Source organism: Calonectris borealis, chromosome 22 (assembly GCF_964195595.1).
Source record: "Calonectris borealis chromosome 22, bCalBor7.hap1.2, whole genome shotgun sequence".
In the NCBI taxonomy this organism is placed as follows: domain Eukaryota; kingdom Metazoa; phylum Chordata; class Aves; order Procellariiformes; family Procellariidae; genus Calonectris; species Calonectris borealis.
Window position 1 is genome coordinate 3,854,771 of NC_134333.1, and position 14,557 is coordinate 3,869,327.

General features: G+C 53.1%; 2 protein-coding genes across 2 annotated transcripts; both read left to right on the forward strand.

Annotated features, from left to right (window-relative positions):
- The first annotated feature begins 3,269 nt into the window (after window positions 1–3,269).
- Window positions 3,270–4,362, forward strand: LOC142092080 (feather keratin Cos1-1/Cos1-3/Cos2-1-like). The gene is made up of 2 exons (XM_075171816.1): window positions 3,270–3,406; window positions 3,787–4,362. The coding sequence occupies exons 1-2, from the start codon at window positions 3,338–3,340 to the stop codon at window positions 4,120–4,122; spliced, it is 405 nt and encodes a 134-aa protein (XP_075027917.1). The 5' UTR covers window positions 3,270–3,337; the 3' UTR covers window positions 4,123–4,362.
- A 2,690-nt stretch (window positions 4,363–7,052) lies between these two features.
- On the forward strand, window positions 7,053–11,054 carry LOC142092081 (feather keratin Cos2-3-like). The gene is made up of 2 exons (XM_075171818.1): window positions 7,053–7,216; window positions 10,726–11,054. The coding sequence occupies exon 2, from the start codon at window positions 10,749–10,751 to the stop codon at window positions 11,052–11,054; it is 306 nt and encodes a 101-aa protein (XP_075027919.1). The 5' UTR covers window positions 7,053–7,216; window positions 10,726–10,748.
- Window positions 11,055–14,557: the final 3,503 nt, after the last annotated feature.

The window sequence follows — 14,557 nt, forward strand, 5'->3', positions numbered from 1 at the left end:
ATGTCTCTCATCCACCACCAGCTCCCACCAGGACACAGCAACCAGTGTCTAAGCCCCCACGGCTGCTCTGTCATGCCTGGCCTTCCCCCAGGCAGCTTTCCCTAAGGCCAGCTCTTCTCCCGGCAGGGTCTGTTCCCCACCTCTGCCTGGTGGTCTGCTCCTCCACTGAGATCTTGGATAGAGCTGTACAGCCTGGTCCCGTTGCAGAAGAAATGAGGCAGGGCTGGGGGAAGCCCACAAGGTAGGGCATGAGGAGGGCTACCTCCAGGATGGTTCTCGCTCTGCACCTGTAAGAAGTGAGGATGAAGAGGAAGCAGCAGAGGATGGACAGAGTGCACTGGGGGACAGCAGGTCCTCTGGATCCCAGCACACGGCCATGCAGCAACTGGAGGGTTGCTGAGTAGTTCTGAGTATTTTCCAAAATCGTTGTAATCGTTCAATTCCAGGAAAGAGCATTGCCACGTAGCATGTTATTTATGTTTTTCATCTTCCTTTGAACTGTGACCTCTGAGGGACATATCCCGGAGCAGGTACTCTAAGAGACAGGCCTGCAGCAATATCTGAAGAAGAGGTATGCAGCAGGGAAAAACCATAAAGCAAAGAGCAGCAGCAAGGAACCATTACATCAGGCTGATCAGGACTGTACCCAGTCAAGTCTTGAAAATTTCCAAGGCCAGAGCCTGCACAACATCTCTTTCTAAAACCTAAATAGAATTTCACAGGTTCCAAATTGTGCCCGACTTACCACTGCGCACCTTTGAGAAGAGTCTGGCTCCATCTTTTCCACATCCTCAGAGCACATAGTTGTAGACACCCATAGGGTCTCCCTTGAGCCTTCTTTTCCTAAGGCCCCATTCCCTCAGGCTCTCTTAGTGCGTCATCTCCTCAAGGCCCCTGAGTGCCTTGGGAGCTTCCGCTGGACTCGCTCCTACATGTCAGTCCCTTTCCTACATACAGAGGAGCCCCAAACAGAACGCAGGACCCCAGGCATGGTCTCATGAGTGTCAAATAGAGGAAAACAAGGCCAACAAGGCCGTGATCATCTTCAGTGTTGGTGATGTGACCCTCTGCTGCTTCCTCTTCATCCTCCCTTCTTACAGGTGCAGAGCGAGAACCATCCTGTGGCTCTGCTGTGCGGAAGGCAAGCACAGCGCTGCCTCAACCTGTGCTTCCCATTTCACTGCTGGGGCCTGTTTCCATGGCCCATGTGTCTTCACTTACATGGGAATGGACTTTGAAAGGGTCACTAGGCAGAGCACTGCCTTTTCTTCACACCGCTCTTACTCCCCTGCTGAACACCTTGATTTACAGCCTAAGGAACAAGAATGTGAAAGCTGCTGGTATTTGTTCACATGCAATAAACAGCTGGCTGGGTTGTAGTGTTTGACAGTTGAAACGATGAATAGAGCTGTTTCCTTTGAAGAAAATGCTCTAAAATTCGACTGACCAAGATGGGGTAATCCTTCCATGGATGGGATCAGTACAGCGTGCTGTGCCCTGGCGAGGGGACGGGACTTTTTTACTGTGCTGTGGGAGTGACTGAGCACTGGCATAGGTGTCGCAGGGAGTTTACTGCATCTCCCTCCTTAGAGATATTCAAAAACCACCTAGACACGGTCCTGGGCAACTGGCTCTAGGTGACTCTGCTTGAGCAGGGGGTTTGGACCAGATGACCTCCAGTGGTCCCTTCCAACCTCAAATGTTCTCAAAATGAGATTTTCTCATTCTGTGAGAGCAGCTGATGTTGAGCAGCTCAGGGTTCCCAGCATCTGAAGGGATGTAAAGCTACCTGTGCTCTCCTCTCTTTCTTTCTAGTCTTAGCGCTAATAAATGGCGTTTTAAGGAGTGCTTTGAAGAGGCTGAGTGCCTTTCTTACTGGGCTCAGTTAGTATAATTTCTGGTGCCCCAGCCTCCGTGTTTGCAGCCTGGGGGAAGTCTGGCTTGTCCCAGGCACACCATGTTCTGCTGCTGTGTGAATACATCACTGGGGCACTACTTCCTTTGCAGAGCTGGGGCTGGTCCCACACTCCCTTGTCTCCCTTAAGGAGATCACTAAGGACAGCTGGCAGCATCTAAGGCTGGAGGAGTTTTTTCAGTTGTAATGTGGGGATTCGTTGTGGCTGCAGCAATATGGATGTCCTCTAGTTTTTACGTTATCCCTGAACACAGAGACTTGGGACACGGAGAGGCAAAATGTCTGGAAAGACCAGTTTAAAGCCATTGCCCCTTGTCCTGCCACTACAGGCCCTGGGAAAACGTCTTTCTTGCTCTTTTTATAAGCCCCCTTTAAGTATGGAAAGGCTGCAGGAAGGTCCCCCCAGAGCCGCCTTCTCTCCAGGCTGAACAACCCCACCTCTCTCAGCCTTTCTTCATAGGAGAGGCGTTCCAACGCTCTGATCTATTTCGTGGCCCTCCTCTGGAGCCTACACCTCTAACAGACACTACAGACTCTTCCCACACTCAGTGAAGAGCCATCAGCTCACAGACGGGACTTACCCCATCCCAAAGCAGACATGCACGGTAAATGGGACAAATCATCTTTCTGGACACACTGATCCAGCAATTGACCAATCGTGGCCTCTGAACTCCCCAGCTAGCATAAGCTCACAGCAGGGCCTGCATACCTGGTCACGTGTGCATGCCTTGCTTCATCATGTGATCTGAAGTGAACCCAGAGGCTGTCCCACCAGAGCCTACAAGCACCTCCGTCCCAAGGCTAAAGCCCATATCCCTGTCCACGGTACTCAGGGACAGAGAGAGACCAGGGAAAGGGCTTTTGTGTGGGTGGATGGGCTCAAGCGGGGCACCTTACTCTCACCAGCTACATCTCCCGCTCTCACCGAGCGCACATGAGTCTTCCCTCAGCCACGCTGAACCCTTGGACACAGGACTTGCAGAAGATGACTCCGTCAAGTCCGGCACCTGTGCGGTGGCCCTGCACAGTGTAGACAGCTTCTCTTTGGGTGCCTTGAGTCTTCTCAATTAATTCTAGATGACTAGAAGTCTAAATTTGTGTGTGTATGAGTGTTGTCTAAGCCAGCTGTTTAGTTTATCTCGAGTGTCCTTTCCTGGACTCCTCCAGCATGTGAGCTGAGTCCTCTGCCCACACTGACATGTTTTGCAACCGGAAATGCTTGGGCCTCTCATCCTGTCACACAAAAGATGCCTGCACTGGGGAATGTGCCTGGCATAAAGCAGGAAATGAAAAGGCAGCGATTCAGGAAACCAAAACACAACCCATAGCATTAGCTGGGATGTTTTGCATTCACGATGAGCTTGTCAGAAAATAAGCACCTCTCCAAGGGATGCCTCTGGCAGCCTGGGGCAGTAGAGGTCCATGATAAAAGCCAGCCCAACTCCTCACTCGCTCATCCCCTTCTCTTGCCTCCTTCTCCGTGGGAACCAGGTGAGTCTGAAGCCCCTTCTCCTTCTCTGCTTTCTCGAAAAGGAGGTCTCACTTCAGTGGACCTCTCAGCTGACACCAGCTTTCTTCTATGCCGGATCATGGGGCTGCTTGTTAGGAGAGAGGGAAGTGGGGAGGAGGTTAGGCATGGAGGGAGGCTGGGGCTGTACGGAGGTGGCTTCTGGACTCAGGGGCTAGACAGTAGCTGCATAGGGGCTGGTGGCTCTTTTTTGGGCGAGGCAGGACGAGCCCAAGAAGCCCTGTACTTCTCAGCACAGCCTCCACCTCCCAGCCCTGCATGTTCTTTGGCTCCCTCATGGTGTGGTGACAGGCTGCTCCTCAGGCATCCCCATGTTTTGCTTCCTCCCTGCCCTCTTTCCCAGGTGCACCTCAGGCCCCGCGACATGTCCTGCTACAACCAGTGCCAGCCGTGCCTGCCCTGCCAGCCCTGTGGCCCGACCCCACTGGCCAACAGCTGCAATGAGCCCTGTGTCAGGCAGTGCCAGAACTCCACCGTCGTCATCGAGCCCTCCCCTGTGGTGGTGACCCTGCCCGGCCCCATCCTCAGCTCCTACCCACAGAACACCATTGTGGGATCCTCCACCTCTGCTGCTGTTGGCAGCATCCTCAGCTGTGATGGAGTGCCCATCAACTCTGGGTGCTGTGACCTCTCCTGCATTACCAGCCGCTACTGTGGCAGCAGATGCCCCCCCTGCTAAAGATGCTGGCAATGGCCTCGGATAAGGACACCTAGGAACTCAGAACGTGCTGCTGGATGGAGAATCAAACTTTGTGCTGCTGTTTTAAGAGCAGCTGACCATCTCTGGCTTGCCCTGCAAGGGCAAGACTGGAAGGGGCCAGCCTGGGCTCTCGGAAAACACAGCCAATGTCTACCTTTCCTGTCTTCCACTCACCCTTTTTCTCTCTTTTCTCTGCTGTCTTGTGTTCCCTTCAAATCTGCTGGGAGGACCCAGGAAACCAGCCTGGAGTGATCTGCTTGCCCTTTGCTGGGCAGGTCGACAGATGCCCTGTGGGAACTCTGCCACAGGAAAAGGGGAACAGATTCTTGGCTGCTCCTGCTCCTCCCCACTCTTGGAGTGACCTCATTTCCTTCTTGAGACTCATTAAAAATTTGCTGCAACCCTGCCTGTGTCCCTTAGGTGGTTTTTCCGTCTGCATCCTGACTGCTGATGAAGATAACCATTGCTTTGGAGGGGAATGAGGTGGGGGCACAGGGGAACCCTTCATCACTCCTAGAGGTATTGGAGGGTGGGACACACTGCAGTGCGTCCTCTTTCAGGCACTGCCTCTTGAAGCTGAGGAAGACAACCCGAGTCACGACACAGCCAATGGCCATCAGTCCTTGCCTTGCTGCAACTCTGCTCAGAAATACCCCCTTGGCCCTGCAGCATGTCATGTGAAGAGGAATCCTGACAGCTGCTGTCCTCAAGAAGAGGAGCTGTGGGCATGTGGGATGTCAGCAGTCCCACAGCTGACTCTTTTTTTGGGGAAGAGTGGTCTCTTGCTTTGGGTGGAGTTGTACTGGGCAAGGAGACTCAGAAGATGTTGCCAAAGGATGGCTGGAATTGGGAATGGGTAAATAGTCTTGGGGATGGCCCACAGTCCCTACTCCACCTGTCCCTCCCCTCCATCACCCGATCTAGGGGTCATGGCCAGCACGATTGCCAATGGGCTGCAGGGACAGCTTCCCCATGCAGCCCTATCACCCTTCAGCACAGCATCTGCCATGGCCCACCTGTTTCCATTTCCAACCTGATGGCTGAGGTGTTGACAAGTTAGTATTGGTACCAGCTACAGCGGGCCACATGCTGGAGTCCCCTGTCACCCCCTGGAGTGAAGGCAGGCCCAGGACAGTGACTGGTGCCCAAACATGCAACACTGCTCTGTGCTGCCTTGTCTTCCTCAAGCACAGCTTTCCTGAGGCCCAGGAACCCTACAGCCCCACAAGTGCCACAACGCAACTCTGGTCTGGAAAAGTGCTGTGTGAGAGGAGATACGCCCGGCTCCTCGGAGACATGGCACTGACAGTGGGGTTTGATTCTGCACTCAGCAGGATCCGTGAGCTGTCCCTGAATGGCACAGGGCATGCAGCAGCCCAACCATAGGGCACATGTTGGAGTGCCTTCCCGCAGGCACCAAGCTCCTTCAGCATTCCCAGAGCCCTGGGGCTGAAGTGGCCCTTGTGCTCTGTGCACCACCACTGCTCCCCACACCAGCTCGGGTCCTTCCCACATCTGCAGAGTCTGGGACCCTGTGGTGCGGGGGTTTGCCCTCACACAGACTCCACACACCGCCAGCACCACAGCACCAGGATGGAGGACAGAGGGATTCCCGCGTGGCGTGAGGATGGGGGTGCACGTCTCCTCAGCCCAGGTTCTGTGGGAATCAGTGCTGAGTCAGGAGGCAACACAGGGACAATGAGCATCAGGACCAAGGCCACCTAGACCCAAGGCAACCATGGGTCCCAGCTCTGGCTTGGCCCCTTGCCCAGGGTCTCTATGGAGCTCAGGCCTCATAGATGCTGATGCGTTTTGTGAAATATGAAGATGAGCTTTCCCCATGACCAGCTACTCAAAATATGTTTCAGAACACCCAGACCAGCATCTCTTGAAGCAATTTTCATAACTGTATTCTCTAACCAAGACTTACAACCCAAATGCAAGGCTGAGTGTGTGCTCTTGAAGCTCAACCCACCTCACTCCAACATGTTTTTTAAACGGACACTACGGACAGCAAAGTTTAAAGAGTTGATGAATATAAACCCCCCATGGCACGGGGGGATTGGACTAGATGACCTTTTAAAGGTCCCTTCCTACCATCATATGATTCCATGATTCTATGAATATTTTCATTTTAACAGTAAACTTTACAAGGTGTATCACTGGGTTTTAGTGATCTTCCTCTTCCTAGGTGGTGTGAGTGATGCTTCTCCTGCATTACTTTTCATTGTTCCCGGAGAACCTGGTTGTTGTGTAACCCATGACAGAAGACGGGACATTCATCACAGCCATGGCTTTTATAAAAACATTCCAGCCTTTAGGTCTTCTCAGATGGGTCATAAGTCTGAAGGACACATTGGAGTAAACCAAGCAGGCTGGACCCCTTAATGCCATCTCCATTGTATACAAACCTTCCCTTGTGGTCTTAAGCAGAAATATGCTTTGCTGTCCTCGTTCACCTACGAGCACCTGCGCATTCTTCCAGTACTGTGGATGCATATTATCAGGCACTTCCTGAACAAGAGGGCTGGAGTCCTCAGGAGGCTCTGCTTCTCGTGGGTAAATACTTTTGTAGAGTTGCCCTATACCCCTTAGCTTTCCTGTAAGCCACCAAAGCTGGTTTCTGGAGAATGTCCCTCATTTCAGCATCCAAAGAGTAGCCTGTATCAGCCCTCATGTTTTCCCTCAGTGGGTAATGGCAGCACCCATAGCTGCTCTGGCCGATTTGCAGGCACCAGTTATACTTCTTCCACATTGTCCATCCCTGTTTTACCAAAAGCCCTGTAATGAGCAAAAGAGCAACATTCAAGTCCTCCACGAATTTAATAAAGGAATATTTCAGAGCACCTCCTGATACAGCAGTTGCCAGCAAGTGTAACACCACAGAATATTCTCAGGCATAACAGACAGCAAGCGGTCGGCATTAGTCAGTTGGCAAGCAGTTGCAAGTGAGTCAGCTGTGCAGCATCAGAGCAGGTGAAAGGGAGATAGACAGGATTTTCTCTGACAGCTTGATGAGCCTCAGACCCCAAATGCAGTGGAGAAGCAGGCAGTGTCTTCCCCTAGTATTAAGGTAAGTGCAATCACTGAGGGAAGGGAAGGGAAGGGAAGGGAAGGGAAGGGAAGGGAAGGGAAGGGAAGGGAAGGGAAGGGAAGGGAAGGGAAGGGAAGGGAAGGGAAGGGAAGGGAAGGGAAGGGAAGGGAAAGGAAGGGAAGGGAAGAAATTTCAGATGGAAGGGACATACAACGATCACCTAGTCCAACTTCCTGACCACTTCAAGGCTGAACAAAAGTTAAAGCATGTTATTAAGGGCAAATGCCTCTTAAACACTGACAGGCACGGGGCACCAACCACCTCTCCAGGAAGCCTGTTCCAGTGTTTGAAAACTCTCTCTGTAAAGAAATGCTTCCTAATGTTGAGTTTGAACCTCCCCTGACACAGCTTTGAACCCTTCCCACGCATCCTGTCACTGGATACCAGGGAGAAGAGATCAGCACCTCCTTCTTAGGAAGCTGTAGAGAGCAATGAGGTTGCCCCTCAGCCTCCTTTTCTGCAGTCTAGACAAACCCAAAGTCCTCACCCACTCCTCATAGGACATACCTTCCAGCCCTTTCACCAGCTTTGTTGCCCTCGTATGGATGCATTTGAGTACCTTGACATCCTTTTGAAATTGTGGGGCCCAGAACTACACACAGTACCCAAGGTGAGGCCGCACCAAGGCTAAATACAGCGCGATAATCCCCTCTCTTGACTGGCTGGTTGTACTGAGTTGATGCACCCCAGGATGCGGTTTGCCCTCTGGGCTGCCAGGGCACACTGCTGACTCCCATTGAGCCTGCTGTCAACCAGCACCCCCAGCTCCCTTTCTACAGGGCTGCTCTCCAGCCACTCCTCTCCCAATTTATACTTGTGTCTGATGTTACTCCACCCCAGGTGCAGAATGCGGCATTTGGACTTGATGAATTTCATGCCATTAATGATTGCCCAGTGCCCCAATTTATCTAGATGCCTCTGCGAGGCCTCTTGTCCCTCAAGAGAGTCAACAGCACCTCCCAGTTTGGTATCATCAGCAAACTTGCTCATGGTGCCTTCAGCTGCTATATCCCGGCACTAGTGCACGCAGTATGGGGAATAAACACAACGAGTTAGAGATCTGTGTGCAGTTGCAGGGCTACGAACTTGTTGGAATCACATGGCTCCTGTGTGTGGAGTGTTGCAATGGAGGAACACAGGCCCTTTTGGAAGGACAGGCTGAGAAGACGAGGAGGGGGACTTGCCCTTCCTGTGTGAGAGCAGTTGGAGTGCATGGAGCTCTGCCCGGGGATGGACAATGAGGCAACAGAGGGCCTATGGGTAAGGAAGAAAGAGAAGACAGGTAAGGGTGACATTGCAGTGGGTGTCTGCTACAGGTCACCTGACCAGGCAGAACCAGTGGATGAGACCCTCTACAGACAGATAGGAGCAGCCACACATTCACAGGCCCTGGTCCTCCTGGGGAACTTCAACCACCACAATATCTGCTGAAGGGACAACACAGCAGGCCATAAGCAAGCCAGGAGGTTCCTGGGGTGCGTGGATGACAACTTCATCACCCAAGTGGTAGAGGATCTAATGAGGACAGGTGTTCTGCTGGACCTCATACATACCAAGAAGGGAGGGCTCATTGGGGCTGTGAAGATCAAAGGCAGCCTGGGCTGCAGTGACCATGAAATGGTGGAGTTCCTGAGGGGAGTAAGGAGGGTAAATAGCAAGCTTACCATCCTGGATTTCAGGAGAGCAGACTTTGTTCTCTTTAAAAGGCTGCTTGGGAGAGTCCCTGGCATATGGCGCTGGAGGCAAGAGGGGCCCAAGAAACTTGGCAAATATGCAAGGACCACGTCCTCCAAGCTCAAGAGCAAACCATCCCAATGAGGAGGAAGTCAGGCAAACATGCCTGGAGGCCAGCGTGGATGAATAAGGAGCTCCTGGCAAAACCAAAAGACAAGAAGGAAGCATACAGGAGGTGGAAGCAAGAACAGATAAACTGGGAGGAATAGAGAGATGCTGTCCAAGCATGCAGGGATGAGGTTAGGAAAGCCAAAGCCCAAGTTGAACTGAATCTGGAGGAGGATGTCAATGGCAAAAAGAAGGGACAATGGAATGGAAACAAGAAGGTGACAAAAGGAAGACTAGGGGAAATGTGGTCCCACAGCTGAATGAGTGGGCCGTCTCTGATGCCACACAGCCTGACAACACAGGACTTGCAAAAGGCTGAGGTGCTGAATGCCTTCTTTGCCTCAATCTTTATGAGCATGATCAATCTTTAGGAATCCTAGGTCCTTGAAACCAGGGAGGAAGTTTAGAGCAAGGGAGATGTACTCTTGCCAGGAGAAGATCAGGTAGGCAATACTTAAGCAAACTGGAGACCTCCCTCAAAATTTTGACATCTTGTAGGCCATGGTAATGCAGGTGTTTTGCAAGGAAAAGTCTTCCCTCGATTGTCTGTGTGCCATGCCAAGAAGTGATTTTTCTTTTCAAGCATCATGCTCTCCACCCCATAACATCCCAGTGGTAGAGGAGGGCCCACATAAATTTGATTTTGAGCAGTGCTGAAATAATGGGGAACTCATCTTTGCAGCCCTCGATATCCAAAGCCTGGGGAAGTCTGCTTAGTATCCTGGGTAAAAGATTAAAAGAGTACGAAACCTAGCAGTGCATCTCCCCCGCACCCTACAAGTGATCGCTGGAGTGACCCTGTTGGGAGGGAGAGAAAGAGAAAGATATGGCACGTCCGCACGCAAGGAAGCCCTTGGGTGACCAGCCAAGGATTGCAGGATCCCTTCCTGTCCATGCGGCCACAGGCAACCCCACCAGTGTGCCCCAGGCCAACATCCCTTGGCTGCGCTACACCCATGTGGCACTTGAGCTGAGTCTTCTGCAGGCACTGACACATTCCTGCCCCATAAATCCTGGAGCCTCTCAAACCCAGCACTCAGAGGTTCCCCATGAGGGAATGGGTATGGCATAAGGCAGGAAATGAAAAGGCAGCACCAGGGAAAACAACCACCCAGCCCATGTCAATAGCTGGGATGTTTTCCATTCATCATGGGAACCTTAGAAAATTACCGCTTCCATAGAAGCTACGTCTGGGCCTGGGGCAGGTCAGGGCCACCATAAAAGCCAGCCCAACTCCTTGCTGTCTCATCCACTTCTCTCGCCTCCTTCTCCTTGGGAACCAGGTGAGTCTGATGCCTTTTCCCCACAACATTTTTCTGTTCATGAGATGCGTGCTCCTCCATCCTATGCTGGGTCACGGTGCTACTTGAGAGGGGGAAGAAGGGCAAAGCTCTGACTCAGAGAGTGTCCAGAACTTGGCGGAGAGGGTGCTTCTTTTAGGAGATAGTCAGCAGCCTCTTTGGGCCTGGCAACACTTTGCAGTACTGTGTCAGGATGAGGCCAAGAAACCCTTTGGCCTCACTGCCCAGTTTCTACCTCCTGGCTCAGCAGGTGCCTTTGAAACACTCATGGCAGGGTGACCGACTTGTGGTGGGATGGTCCTTACCTGTGCCTGTGTTCTGATTCTTCCTGACCCTCTCTCCCAGGTGCACCTCCAGACCCTTACAGAATGTCCTGCTACGACCAATGCCTGCCGTGCCGGCCCTGCGGCCCAACCCCGCTGGCCAACAGCTGCAATGAGCCCTGTGTCAGGCAGTGCCAGAACTCCACCGCCGTCATCGAGCCCTCCCCCGTGGTGGTGGCCCTGCCCGGCCCCATCCTCAGCTCCTACCCACAGAACACCATTGTGGGATCCTCCACCTCTGCTGCTGTTGGCAGCATCCTCAGCTGTGATGGAGTGCCCATCAACTCTGGGTGCTGTGACCTCTCTGGCATTTCCAGCCGCTACTATGGTAGAAGGTGTCCCCCCTGCTAGAGCCACTGGTGACAGCCCGGACAAGGGTCCCCAGGAACCCAAAAGCTGATGCCAGACTGAGGACAGAGCTCCCAGCCATCCATTTCAGAGAGGCTGAGATTCCAGTGCTGCCCTTCCAAAGGAGAGCAACTGGGGCTCTCTGAAAACATGGCCAAAGTCTGACTTCCTTGCCTTCCACTCTCTCCCATCTCTTTCTTGTCTTCTATTCTTCTGGGCAATAAGAACCCCAGAGCCAACCTGAGGTATCTGCTGGCCCCTCTCCCTCTGTGGGACAGGCAGATGGATGGCCTGTGGGATCTCCAGTGTGCGTGTTGGGCACAGACTTTCTGCAGCTGGTGGTGCTCTCCCTGCTCTGGCCGCTTCCTCTGCAAGCGAACTCGTTTCCTTCTTCAGAGTCATTAAAGTTTTCTGCATCCCGGCCTCTGCCTCCACATAATCCTTTTCTTGGTGGACACTGTCTCGTGTTGCCGAGGATAAAAGGTATTGCCTTTGGTGGCGGGGGGAGAAGGTGCAGACAGAAGTGGACTTTTCATCATTCCCAGAGGAATGGGAAGATGAGACAGAGGGCAATGAGTCCCTTCCAGGCACTGTCTCTTGGAGGCTAGGAAGACACACTCAGCTCCTCCAAAGCCAGTGCTGTTCAGGCCCTACATTCCAGCATCTCTGCTCAGATATGGCCTCTTGGCCTCAGAGCATGTCCTGCAGATGGGGAGGTTGACCACTGCTATCCCCCAGAGAGGAGCCTAGTGCTGCTGGAGCTTCTGAGAGCTCAGCAGCTCACAAGTTGTGCTGAAGGGAGTTCCTCTTGCTTTGGATAGCCCTGTGCTGGGAAAAGAGGCTGCATTAGAAGATGGCCCCAAAGGATGCAGGAGTGGGTGTGATCTGAGAAAAAGCCTTCAAAACAGCCCCACCTTTTCCTCCTCATCCCACTACCTGTCTCCAGAATGAGGGAGTATGGCCTACACCGAAGGGCAAGGACAGCAAGGACAGCTCCCCTATACACCTTCCACACCCCAAAGTTTCCTGCACAGCCCAGCGGTTACACACATGTGCAGGACTAAGGCAACTCACAGGTAGATATTAAAATCAGCCTGGCCAAGCCACACACCAGGGCCCTCATGCCTCTCACCGACCCCCAGCTCCCACCAGACAGGGAGCCCCAAGGACAGCAGCCAGTGTCCAAGCCCCCATGGCTGCTCTGTTTTGCCTGTTCTTCCCCCAGGCATGAAGCTACTTTCCCCAAAGCTGGTAATTGTCCTGGCAGGGCCTCTTGCCCACCTCTGCCTAGTGGTCTTCCTCCTCATTGTGCTCTTGGACAGAGTTGTAAAGCCTGGTCCTACTGCAGAAGAAATGAGGCAGGGCTGGGGGAAGCCCACGAGGTGGGGCAAGGGAAGGGCTCCAAGGACTGGCAGAGTGCACTTCCACATGGCATGTTATTTATGTTTTTCATCTTCCTTTGAACTGTGACCTCTGAGGGACACATCCCGGAGCAGGTACTCTAAAGACAGGCCTGCAGGAATATCCGAAGAAGCAATGTGCACTAGAGAAAACCATAAAGCAAAGAGCAGCAGCAAGGAACCTTTGTACAAGCAGTGCCAACCTCCTGCATTGCTCCTCATGTCTCCAAAGCCATTGGGCAGAACAACCACATAACACATGGTGAAAATGAGGGAACATGAGACTCTTTCACCACCACCTTCTTCCTCTCAAGTCACTGACACTGTCCTCTCCTGGAAGAGGACCTTGTCTTGCAGATCCCTGGGTGCAGAAGGGAAGCAGCGCTGCCAGGGGACACCTCAGGGCCCCTTCCCCCAAGCTCAGCCTTGCCCAGACACATCCCCTCCCTCCCCTGGGTTGTTGCGCAGCCAAGGAAGCTCCCTGCACCAGGGTGTCTTGCACAGCACAGAGGTACAAGGCACTGTCAGAGACCTCGACTTCCTCCAGCCGCAGGAGGCTGTATTTCCTCATGGTGTTCAGCAGCGTGGTGAGACGGCCATTGCGCTTGGGGCCAGCTGCTGCCTGATACGAGACCAGCTGTGGGGCTTGGCCTTTCCTCTGCTGGTACCAAAACAAGGCATCAAAGCCAGAGATCTGGTAGGTGCAGGTGGTCTGGAAGGTGTCTCCTCTACTGTGACTTGTCCTTCTTGCTGGGTGATGGTGGTCTGCCCCATGGTGCCTGGAAGAAAGCAAGGGTCAGCGACTGTGCAGGGAAAGACTCTGAGATGCAAAACGAGGGGATGCAAAGTGTGGGATGAGAAGGGTCCCTGTCCCTTGTGCTGCAGCCAGAGCCACGTCGATGGGAACAGCAAGTCGGTGGGTGTCTTTGGGCAGGTCTGAGACGTCAGCTCAGCGTGGATCCCACAGGACAATAATGCCAATTACCTCCCACAGGGATACCTCCATAGGAAAGCTGTGCTATCACCCAGGGCTTTGGTCTCCACTTTTGTGCTGCCTGGAGTCTCCAGGGAACAGTCTGCAGTGCCTGGCCCTCCTGTGCTGGCTCCAGGACACCTCCAGCAGGCTGAGGGACCTGGGAACTCCGGCAAAGATGTTTCATCCTGCTCCATATTCCCTGTCCTCTCAGAAGGCTCTGAGATCAAGGGAGGGAAAAGGAAGCCCCTGCAGTGCAGAAATGCAGGAGGAACGCACAGCCAGGGCACGCTGCATGACACGTGCCAGCCAGGAGAGAGCCTGGGACACCCTAAGCATGTGAGTGGGATGGGGGAGCTTTCGTGTCCCTGCATCAGCTTTCAAAAGCCCTGTGTTTTTGGGTTGCAAGGTCAGAAAATGTGTACTGCCGAGATCAAAAAGAGCTTCTGCAGTCATATAGCTGTGTAACACTGGGCCCAGACAGATCAGCAGAGAGAGGTCAATGGTTGGCAAGAGAAAAGGAAGGCAAGTGGTCTCAGGCGATCAGGAGAGATGTTTCTTCTCAGTCTCATCTTTTGTTTGCCACAGTAACAGTGTCATGAGAAGGCCGGTGCAAAACCACCCGTGTGATCTGATGTTTCCCAACATTTGCCCATAATTCAAGAGCAGCTCCCTGCAGAGAACTGTGGAGGGGGTGAGGTTCTCATGGGAAGAAGAGGAATCATACCGATAGTCAAAGCCAATGCTTACCCAGTGGTTTCCACGGGAAGGCAGCAAGGACGAGACACCCAAGGTGCATGCTGAGAACGATCCTCCTGCATGGTGAAAGAGACTCGAAAAGCCCACACATCCCCACCAAGAGCCCCGAGAGAGCAGAGCTGCTGGAAATGACTCTGCAAGGGGAACAAAGAATGAAGTGGGGAGGAGGAAATGCTTGTTCTTAGCATGCCTGAAACGCCCCTGCTGTGGTCTTCTCTCCTCCAGTAGTGACAAATGTTGCTCGTGCAGCCAACACCTTCTGCCTTTCCAAGGTGAGGGGTAGAAGGGGGCTAGGCCTGCACCTGGTGCCCAACCTCCCTGACACACGCTTCTGTGCAACACCTTGGGAGTCTCTCCTTCCTTGATGCCTGTGT

Bases quoted from the DNA above. Each gene is read 5' to 3' on its own strand.
- LOC142092080 (XM_075171816.1), top strand. From the start codon at position 3,338: ATGATAAAAGCCAGCCCAACTCCTCACTCGCTCATCCCCTTCTCTTGC. The intron at 3,407-3,786 runs GTGAGTCTGAAG...CCTCTTTCCCAG, and splicing joins TCCTTCTCCGTGGGAACCAG to GTGCACCTCAGGCCCCGCGA.
- LOC142092081 (XM_075171818.1), top strand. From the start codon at position 10,749: ATGTCCTGCTACGACCAATGCCTGCCGTGCCGGCCCTGCGGCCCAACC.